The following is a 19769-nucleotide window of genomic DNA, read 5'->3' as shown; positions in this document are numbered from 1 at the left end:
CACGCAAACATCATTTATTATAAACTGACCTTCTTACTTTGGATTTTGTAATTCAATTTTTTTTTTATCAGCGTGAGGGAATGTCAAGCTCATGCTGACTAAAACACGCCATGTTTCTTCGTAAGCCTTTTATGTATATGACGCGGTAACGCTTTCAAACAATTCTGCAGCCTCGACAGGGTTTTTTTTTACAGAATTGCAGTCAAGAGTTGCTTTCCATAGGCCACCGGATTGTTGACTCTATATTCTCAAATGTTTTATTCGGTTCAATTTATGAACACGAATAAAGATTCATTCACGATTCCTAATACAGCCAAGTAACTTAATCCAAGTAAGGTGAGCCTGCGCTAGCCTCCACAGCCTCTAAAAATGTACTAGAAATTCAAACTGTTCCTAGAGTAAAATGATGTTTTGGTTTATGCTAAGGAAGTTGTAAATAAAAGTGTTTTTAAATGTGGTGCCAAGGTCTTTATTTATTTTGGTTTATACAAGTTAATACTTATTACTAAAATTAGTATGGGTATCTCCTGCCAGTGTCCAAACGGTACATTCCAGATCTGAAATAATAAAAGACACAATTAGACTATGAAGATGAGAAAACTGCCGTTGTTGGTATCTAACGGGCTTAGCAAGATATTACACATATACATAAGTATAGATAATGATATATTTAAATTGATTGATAACAATGGTGACTTGAACTACAATAAGTCATATTGGGTTGGAAACTCACCCAGTCTTCCTTAAGTCATCGTTGCCCATACGAAGTTGAGCACCACGGCATGTGTTCCATGTCAATTGGGTTTGGCTGGTGCACAGACGGCCAACCAAGTGGTTGTAGGTAACAGTAGCGGCAAACAGTTCCCAAGCACGGTTGTGGTTGCAGAGGTTGGTGAGGCAGCCAGGCTGGGAGATACCGCCGTTGGGGTAGAAGTCAGCGTTAGCCACGTTGGAGCCGATACCGAGACCGCCGATGGTGTAACCTCCATCGGTGTGGATAGCCTCGACGTAGACACCGTCACGAGGGTTGACACGGTTGGAGTTGTAGTTCCATAGAGGTCCAGCAGGGTCCAAAGCTGGAAAGGCAATAATTGTTAGACTATAGATATCAGTACAGTTGATGGTGCGATGACTAATATAAAATTCATTAATTACCTGTGACTCGGGCGGCTCTTCCTCCGAGTTCTCTGCCAGCGTTACCAACAAGGTGAGCGCCCAAGCTGAAGCCGACCAAGTGCATGCTGGTGAAAGCCTGACCAGTCACACTGTTTAGGAAAGCCAGGAACTGTCCAAGACCACGGCCGACTGCGGGCACACCTCGAGCCGCTGTGGCGTAGTCAGATAACGCCAATCTTCTCCAGTCCAGGATAATAACATTAGTTTCAGCCTTGTTCAAGTAAGCTGAAAAATAACATAAAAAATTGGTTTTAATATCACATTTAACCGTGAATAAGCTTATAGGAAAGTGTATGTAGATGATGGTATTATTGATCAATTTCCTCAAACTTTCAATTGACTTAATATTGTAGTTACTGTGGCAAGTGGATTTTGATAAAACTTGAAAAATAATATAGCTTAGACATCAGAATAGCATATATGCTACATTTTGTCTGGGTGCGAGAAGTAGTCTCTCAGGAAGTGCTGGCGAAAACTAGTTGTAGGGACACATGTAAATATGTATTTCAGAATGCAAGGTAAGTAAAAACGTGTGAGAGCGTGAGGTATGCGAGGCGGGGACAGTTACTGTCCGAGTGAACGGTTCTATGTGTGGATTTACGCGAAATATATCCCACGACCAGAAGAGGCAGTATTCAATTAGGGATTCTACCTAAGACCGATCCCTAAATAGTCATAACATAAGTTATCCGTAACTAATTGTAATATTCAAGATTATCATCAGTTTTACCATCTCTGATGGTGGGATTGATGTTGGTGTTCTGGTTGCTGAGCCAGCCGTGAGCGACTACCACGGTGGGATGAGCAGCATTAAAGTTAGAGTTCCTGATAGAGTTGGCGTTGTTGATCACCAAGGTTTGAGAGTTCCTGGGGTTGCGCCTGAAAATGATAAAGATATTGATTAGAAGATATATCAGTTTTGTTTCATCGATAATCAAAAGTATTTTATAAGTTTTGAAGAACATTGGAATGATTTGACAAAAAATCAATCAAATATCATTAAAAACAAATGATAAACATAAAAGTGCCATCTAATGCCTACCATTTTTTTTGGTACATATGTATTTACAATGACAAGCAGTCAATTATGTAATTAGATTTGAAAGGAATTTTCATTTGATAGTATTTTATTTAGAGAATTTTTATGTTACTTAATTCCTAGAGTAGGCAACAAAGTATGTTGAAAATTACCTTGTATATAGTAGGTACAAGTTGTTGGCTGGGTTCCTTTCAATCTCGTTGAGGAGTTCCATGTCAGGCTCAGCCTCGAGGTCCACGGTGTGCATTTTACCCTCGCCATCGGGAAACTCGATGTATCGCGGGTACGTGCGATCCTCAGAGTACTCTGAGGTCACTGGCACCGCAGAAGCGGTATAAACTGGAAAAACATTAATTACTTACAAATTGTTCAAGAGTTCTCCTTCAAATGTTTTTCTAATAGGCTTAAATCTGTCTTTTATAACTTCATGTTCTGTCTCCTGTCTTCAATCTTTCACAAAATAGCTAAATGTTTTATTCCCCTTTTTTATTACTACCCTAAAGCGAAGACAAATTACAATCACTTCCAGACACTATATTTTAGGTTCTGTTATTTATGACTTCCTTCGTCTTCAACGTTCATACACTACACTAGCACTAAAATACGGATCATTTAAGTAAAACATTGTAGAAACGACAGGAAATTGTAATGGTCTAAGTCAGGTTTCAACTTGTCATATTACGAAATTCTTTTTTAATCAGTTTATAGGTTGGAAACTCCAGGCTAAGAGACTGATCACTCTAATCAGACTTGTCTACATGTATATCTACATCTGAATGGGTAACCCCTATGTCCTCGTTTAGTTATTCAGAAGGTCACAAAACTTACCCGCAATAATTAGCAAGCACAAGAGAGACTTCCGCATTGTGAAAGAACTTTGAAGCCAATCCTAATTGGTAAAATCTCTTAGCTATTTATTAGCAAAACTTATCAGCTCATGAGACGATAGCATGATTAAAATGCCTTTATCATCAAATTCTGAGGATTTTTTAATGTTTTTAATAGCTAATGCGTTGTTTACGTTATAAATTACGTAACATTTCAAATGATGTTTATCTTAATCGGGAGTAGGACTGCAATATGATTATGCGGGTTTGATAGATTGGCATTCCTTACAATTTTGTTAATTTCGATCATCTTTCTTGAAAAGGCTACGTCGCTAAGAAAAAATACTTAAAAATTAAAAGTGGGCTTTGATTTGCATAGGATCATTATGAGCTTCTATTGAGGCTGACTGTACTATAGTGCAATCTGATGACTATCCAGTTTCTAGTTGATCTTGTGTAGTATTTGAAAGTTTCGCTGTTGATAGCCACTGTTGCATTGAAGAGTTTTAATTGGTAAGGGTGTATGCATTTCTTTGAAAACTGATTCCTAAAAGCATTCCTGTTATATTAATTGATTTAGTGGCAATAAGTGTGAACAAATCGTTTATAAAAAAATCCATTGGAGTAGGAATAGGAGAGAGAGAAAGAAATAATTTGAAATTGTAAATCCGAGGATGAGTATTTATTTCGTTATCAATATTTCAGAATTCGATTAGTAAGGATATCTTCTGCCAGTGTCCAAACGGTACATTCCAGATCTGAAACAAGAAAACGGTTTAGTCAGACTAAATTTATTACATTCTTTGTAATTACTTGAAAGGTAAATTGTAACGAATGCTATAATTCTCGCAAAACTCAATGACGGCACATAATACTGATTACAGGTTAACGGGCAAATGATTTCAATTTTGGCACCTCCTTATTTATATGTAATAGGAAACTCACCCAGTCTTTCTTAAGTCATCGTTGCCCATACGAAGTTGAGCACCGCGGCATGTGTTCAAGGATAGCTGAGAGTTGTTGGCGCACAGACGGCCAACCAAGTGGTTGTAGGTAACAGTAGCGGCAAACAGTTCCCAAGCACGGTTGTGGTTGCAGAGGTTGGTGAGGCAGCCAGGCTGGGAGATACCGCCGTTGGGGTAGAAGTCAGCGTTAGCCACGTTTGAGCCGATACCGAGACCGCCGATGGTGTAACCTCCATCGGTGTGGATAGCCTCGACGTAGACACCATCACGGGGGTTGACACGGTTGGAGTTGTAGTTCCATAGAGGTCCAGCAGGGTCCAAAGCTGGAATAAGAAGCAAATATTGAATTCATAAAGATTGCTGGAGCATTTCTGCAAAACCATAATCGCAGCTCTGAAATTTACTTTAAAGGAATTTTTAAGCAGTAAGAATCTGACTGTTATCACTGGATTGCATTCCAAATAGAATTTACAAAGGGTTATATTATTATTTTTTTAATTATAAATACATATCAGAACATATTACCTGTAACACGGGCGGCTCTTCCTCCAATTTCTCTTCCAGCGTTACCGACAAGGTGAGCGCCCAAGCTGAAGCCGACCAGGTGCATGGAGTTGTAAGGTGCTCCGGTCACTGAGTGCAAGAAAGCCAGGAACTGTCCAAGACCACGACCGACGGCGGGTACACCTCTCGCTGCAGTAGCGTAGTCAGACAAAGCTAGTCTTCTCCAGTCCAAGACAATGACGTTCACGTCACTCTTGCCCAAGTAAGCTGAAATAAAGTATTTTTATTTTTTACTCAGATCGGCAAAATCGTCAAAAGCGATTGCTCTTTTATGACTTTTTCTGTTTTCCCTGAAGATTCACTGTAACATATTCTGCGTAGTTAAATATGTGATGTTATCGACAAGATTATTCTAAAGTGGTATTTTAAAATCAATTTGAAAATTTCAATAGCCGCAGTTGGCTGTATAGTAAACGATATTGAGTAGATCAAAAGCTAAAATTTATCAAAAGCTCAGATACAACATAGAAGAGATTAGACTCACCATCCCTAATGGTGGGGTTGATGTCAGTGTGTTGGTTGCTGAGCCAGCCGTGAGCGATAACCACGGTGGGTACACGAGCATTGAAGTTGGAGCTAGTGATGGAGTTCGCGTTGTTGATCCTCAACGTTTGAGCGTTTCTGGGGTTGCGTCTGTAATAATAATTATGTTTATGTTAGGACAATGTAGATACGTAATGTATAATATATGTTACCGGCCGAACCCGATTTTAGGACAAACCAGTTTTGCCTAGGCTCAACTAGTTCTTCCTATAGGCGTTAGGATTAACTAGTATAGCCTAGTCCAAACTAATTTGTCCTAAGCCCGATAGGACGGACCAGTTTAGGCTAGGCAAAACTAGTTGATCCTGAAATCAATACGCACACTCTAGGATAAACTGGTATGGCCTAGTCTAAACAACATGTTCATGCGGGAATGCTCCGAACGTCCCACGCCGCTCGCTCCCCGTTCGTCATTTGTCGCGTGGTTTTAAACGCATTTAGCGTCTAGTTGCTAGCCGTGCATAACGCGCCTCGCGCCTAATAACGTATTTAGATAATTTAAAAAAATACTTACCTATTATTTGTTAGTTTGCTACATATATGTAGTATGATTGTTCGTATTATCAATTTATCCATAACGACGAATCATTATAGTTTAATAAAGATGATTATTTTTCTAAACACGGAGTAGTTTATTTAGTTCATCTATTTATTTAGACTTTTAGATATGTATATGTTTTGACTAGGCTATACCAGTTTATCCTAGAGTGTGCGTACTTATATCAGGATCAACTAGTTTTGCCTAGCCTAAACTGGTCCGTCCTATCGGGCTTAGGACAAATTAGTTTGGACTAGGCTATACTAGTTAATCCTAACGCCTATAGGAAGAACTAGTTGAGCCTAGGCAAAACTGGTTTGTCCTAAAATCGGGTTCGGCCGGTAACATATATTCTGATCGGTTAGAGATCGGTGCTACTGAGGATATCATTCTTTTTGATCTTTGTCCAATCAACGGGTGACAATCAATCTATGCAAATTAATATCACTGTTGCTACCAATCTTAATTCCGACCGGCGACGTTGATTAACTATTATGTTATTTTATCTATTTATCTTCGTGATCATTCATCCTATCACCAAGAAATAAAACCTAATGATTTGAGGAAAGATATCAAATACGATTTATTTGATAAGCCAAACAGGTGCGATTAGACGATCGCTCGCTATGGGTTCCGTACTATCGCGTTATTATCATAAATGCTGGAAATTTTGTTGTATCACTTCCTTCGTCTATGACACATATATATCGCTCCATTTTAGGTGTGATTTTTGCAAAATTGACATTCATAACGGTCAATGCCAGGTCATTTCTATTTTAGATTGAAATATTGATCTTATTCTGAGTTTGAAGATGAATGAGATTGTTAAGAGGAGTGTGTGGTGTTACGCGAATAGATAGGAATAGGATAAGGGCAGGAGGATGATGATGATCTGAGTTGTGTGATAAATCGCTAATATCACATGGGCATTTTAAAGGGGGCAAAACTATCAATAGATTACCTGGTGAACAGCAAGTACTGGTTGTTGGCTGGGTTCCTTTCGATCTCGTCAAGGAGTTCCATGTCAGGCTCAGCCTCGAGGTCCACGGTGTGCAAGTTACCCTCGCCATCGGGGAATTCGATGTATCGCGGGTACATGCGATCCTCAGAGTACTCTGAGGCTACTGGCAACTCAGACAATTCTGGTACTGGCACCGCAGACACGGCGTATACTAAAAAGGTCATATGTAGGTGTAATTATACATTCATTTAATTTTTTTCGAAAAAGCTTATCGGAAGACATGGAATTAAAAATACATAGCACATGTTATTAAAACAAGAAAATATCAAATTATATTTATCAAGAGTTTTTCAGTAGGATGAAGGAAATGAGAACCAGATAAATGATTTTCTTTACAGCAGAGATTATGTACTTAGGTTTAATTCAATATTTTTGGTTTGAATTTCAATAAAAAAAATACTACTTATGTGCATTATATTCTATGACAGTGGCTTACAATATAAAACGATAAATAAAGAGGATGAACGAGACCTGGCGCCAAATTAATTTAAATTTTCATTTTAATAGCTTTGATTATTTTAATAGCTAGATTGCTTTTTTCATTTGTAATTAATATTCTAGTAAATCATTTGAACATTACTTACCCGTAAAAACGAGTAAACACAATAGTGACTTCTTCATCGTGTGATTTGTCAACAGCTTTAAACTATACTAGCATTTAAACCAAGTTCTACTACTATTTATTTATAATTTTATCACGGATGAGACACCAAATTAACCTGTTATCATATTTTGAATGATTAAAAAAAATTCTTAACACATGATCGGTTAAAATTCGTACCTAATTAAAGATAGTGAGTGACAGCCTATCATGTCACTCATCGTTGTGACGAAGATATATTACACCAATCACATTTAATTTCAATCATTTGTTGTCAATTTTGCAATTTTTTCCTTGACGATTTTTGAACAAAATATAATCATTGATAGTCTGCACAGCACGAACATTACAATGCACATAGAATATCAATTTTGAAAATTGAAAAAAAAAAATAGAATAATGGTTAAATGTGTGGCAAATGTATTTGTTATAAATTTTAAATAAATACTGAACGTATTTGTTGCTATCTCCTAAGAATATCTGGGACGAGATAAATATTCTCGATAACAGATATACACACAATATTTCCTTCAGAGATTCTTTATCTGGTAGTAAACCAATAAGATAAATAATGAGATTGCCCATTCATCAATTTTTGGCAACATGTATGGCTTACTGTTGGTCACTTTTCTTGAATCAATAATTCAAATCATTATGCGATGTAGTGTAATCTAACTAAGATACCTATACCTAGAAAATAAGTAGCTACATTAGAAAGTGGCCGAGGCCTAGTGAATATGGTACCTGAATATTGGTGGAAAGCATTTTTAAGATAGTCGTTCTTTAAACGATTTTAATTGTAGGCTGTCAACTGCAACATGTGACCATATTTTCTTTCCTCACAATGTTCAATATAAAACTTCCTCATTTTATTGATTTCAATATGTCACAGGAACTCGGAACGAGACAAATTTCTTTTCAAAATCAAATTTCCAAGCTACGAATGGCACATGAGTTGAACTTGTGCCAATATTTTATTTAAATCACCTAAAGTTTCTGCGCTCACCAAGAAACATTGAACGGTTTTATTTAAAAATACGATTTTCTTTTTGTGGCCGTTTTCAGAAGCTTCAGGATAAAGTGGTTATGGAACACGTACGTGTGTGAAGTTTTATGTTTTGTTTTGGTTTAATCAATTCGGCACGCAAATATTGTTTAGAATAACAAATGTTTGCACGCGGGCGGGCAAACATCGGTGTAACTGACCGACATAGTGGACGCACGGTCCTACATTGAGATATATGTAGTAGGTACTCGCGTTTGAATATACCTATAGAGTGTAGGATGTGTTGGACAGTAAATAGGGTTTTAAGTGAACTCCAAATTATGAACCGCGGCTTTGTTAAACAAAGGAACATGGGGGTTTGTAGCCAGTCAGAGTCTAATACTCTCAGTGCTGCAGAGGTAGGAATCTTTTGATGATTTCCCACAAAAAGGTCGCACAATTTCAAGATTGCACTAAAATTATTTTGTATAATTTATTAATACATCTTTAGCTCAATTTGGATTGTATAACATTCTCAGGACTAGATAGAAAACTGTATGTCTGTAATTATTTTTATTTTCTTTTAAAAAGAGTGTCCATGGAGTTTCTTGCCGGTTCTTCTCCATGAGACCAACTCTTTGGAACCGTGCACCTAACTTTGACGTTTCGAAAGAGCTTTCATAGGCCTATTTGAAATAAAAAATTTTGAGTTTGAGTTTGAGTTACAATATTATACTGGAAATTTTGTAAAAGAAAAAATGTTTACAGTTTAAGTAATAAGAGATGCAAGTCATTCCAATGGAACTTTTCAGAGATAGCTATATGGCTAAGCTGTATTATACTTATGCTTAATTTGATAATATGTTATCAATGTTTTTTTACCTATTTGTCTATCAAAATGATAACTGAAAGTCATTTTTTAAAAACAAAAATGAACATGATGAAGGACCTATTTTCGACCTAGCTAACCCAATAACAATAGAAACGAATTTTGAATCAAAACATAGATAACAAAATTAATTTAGACATTAACAATGATACGCATTTGATCATAATGCCAATGATACCTAATCAACCGATAAATGTATTGAACTATTCTATTTTGGAGTAATTAAATGTCATAATAGAATATTAATTTGATTACAAATGTATGGAGCTCTTCTAAATCACGGGAGATAGCTATACTCATTGATCGTCGAGCTATCCCACTCAATTCTTGAATGTTTGAAGAAACAACAACAACAATGTTATTTTTTATTTGCCCATTGATGAAATACAACACTGTACAAGAAATAAAAATGAAAAGTGGGATGGCTTGTGTGTCCATCACCACATCACTAATAGATAAACATATCATGCGAAAATTAAGCTACCAGAATAATTAACTGTTTTAGTACCTAATCGGATTCAGAAAAGATTTCCTTATCCACAGAGCTAACCGTTTTAGCTACCAAGTCATATTTTCCTTCTATTTAATCATACGTGATGATAAATTTTATATATGAAAGGTTTTATCAAGAGTTTTCATCCAAGATTGAAGTTATAGTAATACGAGTTTCATTATAATTATCGATCTCAATCAAAGACGAATCACCTTAAAAAACAGGGTCACTATTCATAAATGAATACTTAAAGAACCTATTACTTAAAGGGATGCAATTAAAATCGTTTTGAGACAGGAATAATACCCAATAACTACATGTAATCCTTTTAAAGGATTGTGTAGATACTAATTTAATGCTTGTCATACAGATATACGTAAGCAGATAATCCTATATTATCCATTTATCGAAGGATTTGATTCTACGTTACATAGCTACTCTGATTTTATTCTTTTCTGGAACATTAAAAGTAGCAACAATTAATTTTGAAAGAGATTAAAACAAAAAGCTGATAAAATGGATCACTTAATGTGTTTTATCATTGGAAACATTTCAGTGATTAAGATTAATTAATTAGATAAGGTACATATTTTTCGTGATATAATGCGGGTGTCGTGAAGGGAGGCATTATTTTCTTTGTGAAAATTAGTGGGTCTGCACATACCCATATAAATCTTCGATGTTTTAAATATGTCTTATTGAATTTCGGAGTAAAATATCAGTAACCCATTTTATATACGGATATCCCACACTTCGTGGCATTCACCTTTAAGAAGAATTCTGTATTTTGTCGAAGTTTTAACCGTCACCTTCCAATATATTAAAATATTGTAAAGATGTCGGTTTTCCATAGATTTTGAAAAACAACAAAACCAATCTTGAAACTCGAAATATAATTGTGACGATGTAATACAAAAAAATAAAAATAAGCAATTTTATTAACTCGTTATTATATAAGTAGATAATGTAAAAAAGTAATGAGTGAAAGAACAATGCTATATAGCTACGATATTTTCAGGCAAAACCATTATGTAGTCAGTAATAAGGTTGTTTCAATATAACCTCCGGCGATATGCATTAATAATGTTGTAAAAAATAATGGCCATAAAGAAAAAAAAAACTATAAGTTATTATTTTTCACAATAATTTTTCTCTACTGGGATTATTTTTATTGCAAGCAGTAGAAGGTAATTGTTAGCACTGGTCGCATCTAGGGATTTTCAAAGAAAGAACGACCAACTAAATCAGGAATATTAAGTTACTAGCTTCCACTCGCGGCTTCGCCCGTGTGGTGTGTTGATAAAAAGTAGCCTATGTGTTAATCCAGGGTATCACCTAACTATATTCAGACTGAATTTCAACGAAATCGGTCCAGTCGTTTTTGCGTGAAAGAATAACAAACATACATCCATTAATTCTCACAAACTTATATTAGAAGGATTACTTTTGAATGAGTCATAAAAAACTAGCCGTTTTTTCGCGGCTTCACCCATGTCCCGTGGAAATACATGGCTTATGTTACTCGAGATTCCATTTTTAATTGAGTTCAGTAGTTTCGGAGCTTTCAGGGTACAAATTTAATAAAAAAATGATTCCTATTTATTATATTAGTAAAGATATATTTCTCTTTCAGCCCATAAAGTTCCATAGCAATATGAACACAAAGAATTCTGTAACAGAGAACAAACTGAACAATTATTTAATTTGTCCTTGAACTGCACATTTCCCGAGGCATCCTCCTACAGTGCTCGTGCAATTGCAGTCACGTACTCCACTTTAGTAAGTGGACTGTGGAACAAATGAAATTTAATTCTTTCCTCTTATTACCTCTGCTTTTTTGTAAGGACTGTCTTGGGGACGGTTTTTTTTCTGTTTAAATTGTTAAGGAAACATTTTTCGATAAAGCTTCGGAATATTGCATAAAGAAGGATCAGAAGAAAGGTTACGTCAAGCTCTGTTCATGATGTTTTATTCACCCACGACCGGGATGGTTGGCGTTCCTTGGGGGAGGCCTTCGATCAGCAGTGGATGGACATGACTGATATGATGATGATGAAGACTGTAATCAAATTGTGTGCACGGGTATATTGCGATAAAACTCTACATAACCATTCGATAAAACTGATGTACGTACAAACATAATTTTATGCTCTTTTATTTCTGCTTCACGATGGAATACCAAGAATACTACTCAGAAGATTCAAGAAAAGTAAGCTAAAGCTCTTATACATTAATGTTCCTCACAGAAATAAATTCACGAGAACCAATAGGAAAACCAGATCATACTGAAGAAATACGAAATAAAGTATGCGCATATTCAAATGACAGGTAATTTAAGTAAGTTAACACAACTTTCGGAGGGAATCCATTTAAAGATTTTTGACTGCGGTTTAAAAAAATGTGGACGGACCTATATATTTATTGGATGATGATGAAATTTTTTTTTAAAGTTCAGTATCTAAAGGGTAAAATTGAACCTTATAATGAAGACTTTGCAGTCAGTCTCTTACTACGCTCTATCTTATGATCATTGATAGTTAGGCATTTGCAATTGGCTGAGGTTTATGCTGTCGCTATGATAAGAAAATGATTCTGAAAGGTATGCAACAAACGTAACTTTTTGTATGTTTATATAGTACAGACCCATTAGTGCGCAACCGAGTCGCACCTGGCAGTTTTTGATAATTATTAATAAGGTAGTGTTATCTTAGGCCACCTGAGTGATTACCTAGTGCCTAGTGTTAGCATAATCTTGTATTGATAAACGATTAATTAACGCTATCATTGCCAAGGTGCTGATTACTTGTACTCACAAAGTACTCATAAAAGATTTGTATAAAGGAAATAGCATAGATTGCATATACCGTCGTCATAGCCCATAAACGTTCGGAAGGCACGTTAAACTGTAGGGCCCGGCTATCATTGAACATCCTTGGCAGTCATTACGGGTAGTCAGAAGTCAGTAAGCCTGACACCAGTCTAACCAAGGGGTATTGGGCTGCTCGGGTAATTGGGTTGAGGGGGACAGATAAAGCAGTCGCTCCTTGTAAAGCACTGGTACTCAGCCACATCCGGTTAGACTGGAAGCCGACCCCAACATAGTTTGGAAAAAGGCTCGGAGGATGGTGATAGCCGCTGGTGGACAAAGGTTTCCCTCAAGCTAGGGAGATTTTCCCATACTCACCGCGTTGGGCTTGCGTGTTGGTGAACGCAGTGTGGGATATTTTAAGCTTCGAAGATGCTGAAGTTTATATGGCGAAGATAAATTTTAGATTTCTAATAACATTAGAATCAGAAATGTATAGGTTTTAATTATATATCTTGTCATATCAACCTTTGACTTGTTTAATTACGTAAAACGAGTTGCATAATTTTGATGCTATCATAGTAACCTTTGTTGGGGATGATAAAAAAAATTACAAAAAAATGACACTTTATCAGTTTAATAATTTTAATTCTTGATAAATGCATTATTTGAAACTGCACCTATTTAAATCCATAGATATTCGTAATTCAGGTGAGCGATAAGTGTTTTAATTATTTTTTTGGTAATTAAGTAGTTGCAGGTGCAGAAATAACTCTCTTATTTTAATTCCTTGAAAATAAATGAATATACTTATGTATATGACATTCGTAATCTTCGAGATATCTGGATGCCTGTGTAAGCTGTGCTAGTTCTCATTAATAGACGTAGCTTAAGAGCACACGCAACAAATCACACATTGCACTTAAAATATACTTACTACAATCATCTAATTATCCTCTAAAGGTAGCGATAACTTAACAAAAAAATAATCGTGTGGCCATTTCCAAAGTTGGTGTATCCCACAAGTAATATTTTACATCAAACAAGGAACAGGTGGGCTTAATATCAGTTAATTGCCCTTTGTTTCAACAAAATAATGATTTTAAGCCCAAGTTCGGAACAACTGTAATTATGGTGCCTTATGACTCGCTCGACGGAAAGTGTTTGGTAATATCTCAAATATTATGATACTAAACGTTGACATGAATTGCTGAATTCGTGTTTTGACCATTGTTATCTTAGAATTTGTGATAAGTGTATAGATACTTGGTGTAATTATTATTTTTGTTGTACCTGTATCTATTTATGTGTATTAATATCTAAAAACAAGACTTGTTTATAAGGTCCCTATAAGTACAGATTCTGTGGCTTACGAAGTTATTTTAGTTAATTTAATATAATAAACAAATTGTAGTGTGTAGATTATATGTTATTGATCTCCTGGTTTGTGTCTACAGTGGGGAGAAGCAATCGAAGAGGGTATCAGATAAATAAAACGAAGTAAAGGTTACGACTTTATTTTGTTACTTAAAAATAAAATCTTCCTTTTGTGACGCTAATGTTTATCAATTGCAATACAATCTATTGTCGATAGCAATCTCTGTTATATTACAAACATGTTGTTTTAAAATAAACCTAATCACTGCTAAACAATACAAATACGCTGTTATCAAATTCAACAAATCAGTTAGACACTTGTTTTGTTCAAAATCTTGTCAATTATCACAAGCACTGATAACTGTCATACAGGATTTAGCTAGTAATAAGTATATTGCTATCTTATGACAGTGATTATACGTACCTAGATTTATAATTTATAAGCCAAATACTTTTAAATAGGTACCTATAAGTCGTGGTAGATAATAATATGATAACAGCCTAGGTATTTAAAATAAACTCATACGATGCTTCTTTGTTTAAGCTTTCTCGGAGTCCTATAGAATATTGTAAACAGTTCTTATTTTAAAAAGAGTCTCTATGAAGTTTCGTGTCGGTTCTTCTCCATAAGACCCGCTCTTTGGAACCGTGCACCTAGCTATCGACGTTTCTTAATCACCTGTAATAGATCTAGGTATATGTAATAAAAACCTTTGACTTTGAAAATGCGATAGCGTTTGCGACTGTAGTACAAGGGGTCCTAAGTTCAATTCCCGCGTCTGGTCTTAAATCACTTTGTAGATTTGTATTAATTTTCATAAGGCGGCCGGAGTTTGGCAGTTGGCGTTGTTAGACCCAAGGGCACGTTGAGTTGTCGGCCCAGGCTGTTACCTTAGTGGTCGGTGTAACAATTTCATGTTAGATGACGACAGGCGGGTTTGAAAAAATTTGGAGACCTTATTAGGTCATTATAGCTGCAAGCTACACTATGAGATGCATTTTAATCGTAGGTACCTCTCTAATAAATACATAGGCATACCCATTGCTAAGTTCGTTAATTATTGTAATTGGAATCAAAAGTGTAAATGAATATAGCTGTTTGTGGGTTTTGTACAAAGCTAGTGGTCAAATTTATTGCAAAAATCCTAGAATTCATGAAATCTGCATTAATTGAAAATATTAATAAATCTGGTGAAATGTGTGATTGAATTATTTTCATCCTTTTTGTTCTTCTTCCGAGAAAAATAACGCACGATGATTATTGCGAACCCGACAATTCTGGTGGCGTGTACACAGTTTTCAGAATAGTGAAGTATGACCACGAAGTGCTTATAATCTGCAAAAAAAAAACATAAGAGTATCACGCATTTCTTCTAAATCACAGAAGGCTTTTGGTGGTGTTCGAAAATCAAATATACTTTTAGGTTAAGCGGTTTAAAATGTGAACATTGAAGTTTTAATAATTGACCACAAAATATTTACCTTTGTAAAACTTGCGTAACTGATTGATGAAAATTTGTAAGCCGTTAACCGCTGAGGTTTTTTGGACCTGGAAATGAGAGCAATATTCAATAGAGTTAACTGAATATGTAAACTATTTATAACTAAGTACCTCAACTAAAATCAAAAAGAAAGTCAAGATCTACTATTTGCTTTTAGAAAAAAAGTAGGCGTTAAGTACCAACTATTGCTGTGCGTATGTAGGCATTAACGTGACTCATTTGTTTTATTTTAATTAAAGATTGAAAACATACAAGGTCAGTATTTATGTGTCGTTCATTTGTTTACCTTATCATTATAGTCATAATTGTCTTTTTAGATTGTTCATCCATTTTATACCATTTGCACAGAAAAGCGGCATCACCAATATTTGTACTCTGGAGAAAAAAAATGAATATTACAATAAACCTACGTTCATATTGTTCAAAAGTTAAGTATGATTTTTTACCTCTCTTATCATATTTTCCCCGAAGACACTCATCATGAGAATCTGTAGCAGAACAGAAAGGAGAAAGAGAAGGCAGCCTGGAATCTTTTCCCAGCTTCCATTCTAAAAACAACCCATAATATTTATTATTAGTAGGTATCTGAGCACTATAGTGAGGTAGAAAAAATATTGTAGCAAAATATTAACACTAAAAAATAGCTAACGTAGTGACAATGGAATTACATCTATCTAAATCCTTTATTTAGATAGATGACAATAAAAGTTTTGGATAAATAATATCTCTAGTTGTGACTACAATTTGGAAGATCATCATCATCATCATCATCATCTCAGCCATAGGACGTCCACTGCTGAACATAGGCCTCCCCCTTTGATCTCCACAGATTGTTGGAAGCGACCTGCATCCAGCATTTAGAAGATAGAAAGTGGATAATATACTTTCAGCATAATAAATTAATCATTGATATAAAATGCCAATTGAGAATACTCAATGAATAAAATATCTGTATACCTACATAAATATGAAATGCATTGAAAAACGTTAAATACATTGTATTTTTAATTTTAAATTCCGTTTTGCTTTAGGCTACTGAACTGTTTGTGACGAAAGCGTTATAATATGTGACAAATACATCCCGAACATTAAACTGCTTTTAATCCATGTTGAAGTACCTAAATGACAGTTATTAAATTTACCGTTAAATTAAATCCGAGAGCACATATTTCCAAAGAGCCAACCAACACGTTAAACAGATTGGGGGCTGTGAAAATATCTTCTAAGTCTTCACCTAGTCTGAAAAACAATATACACGTAGTTATTATTACCTATACAGAATGGCTAACGATTTCCGATTATTAATACACACATACATTTCCCTGAATTATTTCGCGCAAATCCCAGCGTAGACACATGCGAAACAAACTCTGTTTGTCTGTTGCGCTCTGAAAACTACTAGACCGATCTTAATTAACTTTGGTACACAGTCTAAGATAGGACTGACTACTTTTTTCCTGCTCCGGGAGGGAGTTCCCTCGGAACCGTGGAGACCAGCTAGTACATAATAGTATACAAACATACATAAGTAGGTTGCAACATCTGTATATAGCAAAATTCCTTCGCGTGCAAATCATTTATCTTCCGAAATGAGAACCAGCTCAGTAGTTGACAGGGCAATTTCTGTTTTTTCGTATTACGATTGTAATAAGCAGCGGAGAATGTAATTGGGAACTAATATTGTAACACGTAATAAAATAATACGGCCCGGAGATTTGTGTGATATAATGCCAAGATTATCTTGTTTACTGCTAATAATATGAGAAAGGTTATATTTTCTTATAGATATTGCAGTTATTTTATCAGAATATAGTAATATAACGGTTATTTATGTGAGGTGTATTTCTGTTATTATTTCATCTGTATTTTTTTATATAGAAACTACCTGTGCTTATTATCTGCACTAATATAATAAAGAGGTTCTTTTTTCGATACTACTGAACTGATTACCAATCCCGAGTGACATGGTCTATATTTTATCTATGTGCGGGAAGAAGTTTCCCCATGATGCCGGTGAAACTACGGGAAAATAGGTATTAATAATTAAAGTAGTGCTATTGTTTACTGGTCAAACATTGATTATTATCTGCTACAGCACTATTACCTACTCGTCTATCTACATATTTCACTCACTTCAAAATATACTGATGTTCCTTAACAATATCAGGCAACCGGTCCACACTGTTTTCATCTAGCCTTTCAATCATGTCACTGATGACACTGAAATTAGCGCACACATGTGAGGTCAGCACGAAGTACAGACCATCAACTGTTGTGAAGAATAGTACACAAACAAAACCTGCAAAAGATAAACTCATTAAAACAAATACCTAGGAAAGAAATTTGAAATTTGGCTTGGCTAAATTGATGCTGGTACGTAATATTTGAAACATCTCGTTACTGAAGAATATAATAAGAGTACTGCACACTATAAACGTATGTGTTTGGGCTCTTAAATGAGTATGAAGATGAATATTAGTAAGCACATAACAACGATGGAATTTTGCCGGTATCAGATCGACTAAAAACTTTGATTGAAATCACAATTTTTTTCAAAAAAATTGAACATCGGGCCAACAGTTTAGTCTGCAGTGTAAATATAAACCTGACCTGTTATTTGATATTGGGTCATTTAATATTTCTACTTACCACATATAATAGAATAAATATAAACTGCAGACCAAGGTATCCAGGCATCTGTCGAGAACGGTACCAGTACCGCATAAGGCAACGTAAAAATCAGCTGATTATTGACGAAATAATCGTACATTATAATCACAGGGCTCACAAAATTATACACAGATATAAGGATTAAATTTAACACGAAATAGTACTTCATTAAAAAGTTTACAAGAACAAGGTTTTTCTTCACAAGCCTTCTTTTGTTATCATCTTTCAAAATGTTCTCGTACAGTTTTCCAAGGCACTCAGATAGTTGATAGATTTTCATCCGTTTTCGAGCAATGACGACGATTTTCAAATAAGTTAATATTCCTGTACCCAAACACGGGGCCAATTGTGTAAGTTCGAGGAAATTTTCCGCCGATATTCTTGATACAAAGAATGATATTTCGCAAATAATCATCACTAACAGTTGTAAGTTACCGAGATAGTATCTGAATTTCATTTTTGGATCACCGTAAGGAATGCCCGCTAGCCATAAGTTGATTTTTATTTGTTTTAGGACCTCTTCGTATGGAGGGATATTTTCCATGTTTGTATTGAGAAAGTACTTGTATCTCGAGCTAGACTATTTTCTTGTGAGATGTACCTAAAGAATGAGTCAATCTGTATGTGGTCGTAGAAAGAGGAATATTATGTTGGTGACGCTTAAATATTTGAATCAAGTGCTTGCGTCAGGGATGCAAAACATTTTCATACAATTCTGATATTCAGTAGAATATCATTCGAATACTTTTTAAATGTTCAAATGTGAATATTAATGAATTATTTATGTAGCATGTTGCAACCAACTAGTTAGAATAACTGTTCAGTCAAACGGCTAGCCCCATGACCGAACATAGCCATTAAATCGTTTTAACTTTATTTTAAAGAGATGACTGCGATGTAACGTAACAATTAATCACTCATTACTTTACTTGATTTTGATCTTCTGTTTCTATTTAAAAATATACTTGGGTAAAAAAATACTTTATTTAAATGACAAAATGTAGACAACCCAATCTCTAACTAACCCTTTAAAATCAACTACCGAACCTCAAATATAAAATTCACTTTAAAGTGACAAAGTGACAAACGAACAAATCGACACCTATTTTCGATAATTTCCTTTATTGTAAATTCCGTTTGAAATACTTCGCTCGTATCAATCACTTCAATGAAAACGTGTGAACGTTTAAAGTGAAACACATGTGGGACCGATTTGACATGTCAAACATTTTGAGGTCATTATTGTGTCCGAATAGAATAGAGGGAAAAGGTGATGTGACGTTAATTTATACCTATTTAATTTTACAAAGACAGTAAATACGGTATTTATTCTGTAACTTATTTGTCGTGAAAATTCGTAAATATAACCTTTTTTTGAGTTTGTGTAAGTTTTTATATTATTTTAGTTACGTATTTATTTAATTTGATATTTAAAAATCTAAAACTAAAATCAATCATCAATCAATCATCAAAAAATTCGTCTCCATCGCTGTCTACTGGGAACGTGCCCAAGAGTTTGGCAGCATCACCTCGTTGGATCGCCATGCTAATACTTTGTCCGAGGAATAGCCAGCCTTTTGGTCACGGAGGCGTCAACCAGCCGCATACAGACAGACAGATCTTTAAATAGAATGTGGAAGTTGAAATTATTTTTTAAAAGCTATATTTAAAAGTTGTTTATTTTTGTCTACAAAGTAAATTAATTCTATCCAAAAATGTAAAGTTCCATACCATACCATAAAAAAATGAATGACGAAGATTTTGTGTGTAAAA

General features: G+C 35.1%; 3 protein-coding genes across 3 annotated transcripts; all 3 read right to left on the bottom strand.

The window, feature by feature from the left end:
• Positions 1 to 453: 453 nt before the first annotated feature.
• Positions 454 to 3198, bottom strand: LOC126055697 (pancreatic triacylglycerol lipase). Its single transcript, XM_049846066.2, has 6 exons — positions 3044 to 3198; positions 2368 to 2554; positions 1907 to 2055; positions 1156 to 1401; positions 734 to 1076; positions 454 to 557 (listed from the first exon to the last, which is right to left on the bottom strand). The coding sequence occupies exons 1-6, from the start codon at positions 3078 to 3080 to the stop codon at positions 512 to 514; spliced, it is 1008 nt and encodes a 335-aa protein (XP_049702023.1). The 5' UTR covers positions 3081 to 3198; the 3' UTR covers positions 454 to 511.
• Positions 3199 to 3695: 497 nt separating this feature from the next.
• Positions 3696 to 7411, bottom strand: LOC126055834 (pancreatic triacylglycerol lipase). Its single transcript, XM_064038779.1, has 6 exons — positions 7258 to 7411; positions 6614 to 6824; positions 5056 to 5204; positions 4533 to 4778; positions 3988 to 4330; positions 3696 to 3800 (listed from the first exon to the last, which is right to left on the bottom strand). Exons 1-6 carry the CDS (start codon positions 7292 to 7294, stop codon positions 3755 to 3757), a joined length of 1032 nt encoding a protein of 343 aa, XP_063894849.1. The 5' UTR covers positions 7295 to 7411; the 3' UTR covers positions 3696 to 3754.
• Positions 7412 to 15052: 7641 nt separating this feature from the next.
• Positions 15053 to 18597, bottom strand: LOC110373835 (odorant receptor 67c). Its single transcript, XM_021331207.3, has 7 exons — positions 17976 to 18597; positions 17460 to 17625; positions 16469 to 16565; positions 15773 to 15874; positions 15613 to 15701; positions 15307 to 15373; positions 15053 to 15160 (listed from the first exon to the last, which is right to left on the bottom strand). The coding sequence occupies exons 1-7, from the start codon at positions 18538 to 18540 to the stop codon at positions 15083 to 15085; spliced, it is 1164 nt and encodes a 387-aa protein (XP_021186882.3). The 5' UTR covers positions 18541 to 18597; the 3' UTR covers positions 15053 to 15082.
• Positions 18598 to 19769: the final 1172 nt, after the last annotated feature.

This window comes from Helicoverpa armigera, chromosome 17 (genome assembly GCF_030705265.1).
Source record: "Helicoverpa armigera isolate CAAS_96S chromosome 17, ASM3070526v1, whole genome shotgun sequence".
Lineage (NCBI taxonomy): Eukaryota > Metazoa > Arthropoda > Insecta > Lepidoptera > Noctuidae > Helicoverpa > Helicoverpa armigera.
Note: the sequence above shows the minus strand (reverse complement) of the source record. Positions and strands in the feature narration are given on the sequence as shown.

Coding starts and splice junctions, on each gene's coding strand:
- LOC126055697 (XM_049846066.2), bottom strand. CDS start 3,080: ATGCGGAAGTCTCTCTTGTGCTTGCTAATTATTGCGG. Junction 2,056..2,367: donor TTGTACCTACTATATACAAG/GTAATTTTCAAC, acceptor TATCATTTTCAG/GCGCAACCCCAGGAACTCTC. Junction 558..733: donor GATGACTTAAGGAAGACTGG/GTGAGTTTCCAA, acceptor TTATTATTTCAG/ATCTGGAATGTACCGTTTGG.
- LOC126055834 (XM_064038779.1), bottom strand. CDS start 7,294: ATGAAGAAGTCACTATTGTGTTTACTCGTTTTTACGG. Junction 5,205..6,613: donor CAGTACTTGCTGTTCACCAG/GTAATCTATTGA, acceptor TTATTATTACAG/ACGCAACCCCAGAAACGCTC. Junction 4,779..5,055: donor CAACCCCACCATTAGGGATG/GTGAGTCTAATC, acceptor ACTTTATTTCAG/CTTACTTGGGCAAGAGTGAC.
- LOC110373835 (XM_021331207.3), bottom strand. CDS start 18,540: ATGGAAAATATCCCTCCATACGAAGAGGTCCTAAAACAAATAAAAATC. Junction 15,702..15,772: donor GGGAAAATATGATAAGAGAG/GTAAAAAATCAT, acceptor TTTTTTCTCCAG/AGTACAAATATTGGTGATGC. Junction 15,374..15,612: donor ATTATGACTATAATGATAAG/GTAAACAAATGA, acceptor TCTCATTTCCAG/GTCCAAAAAACCTCAGCGGT.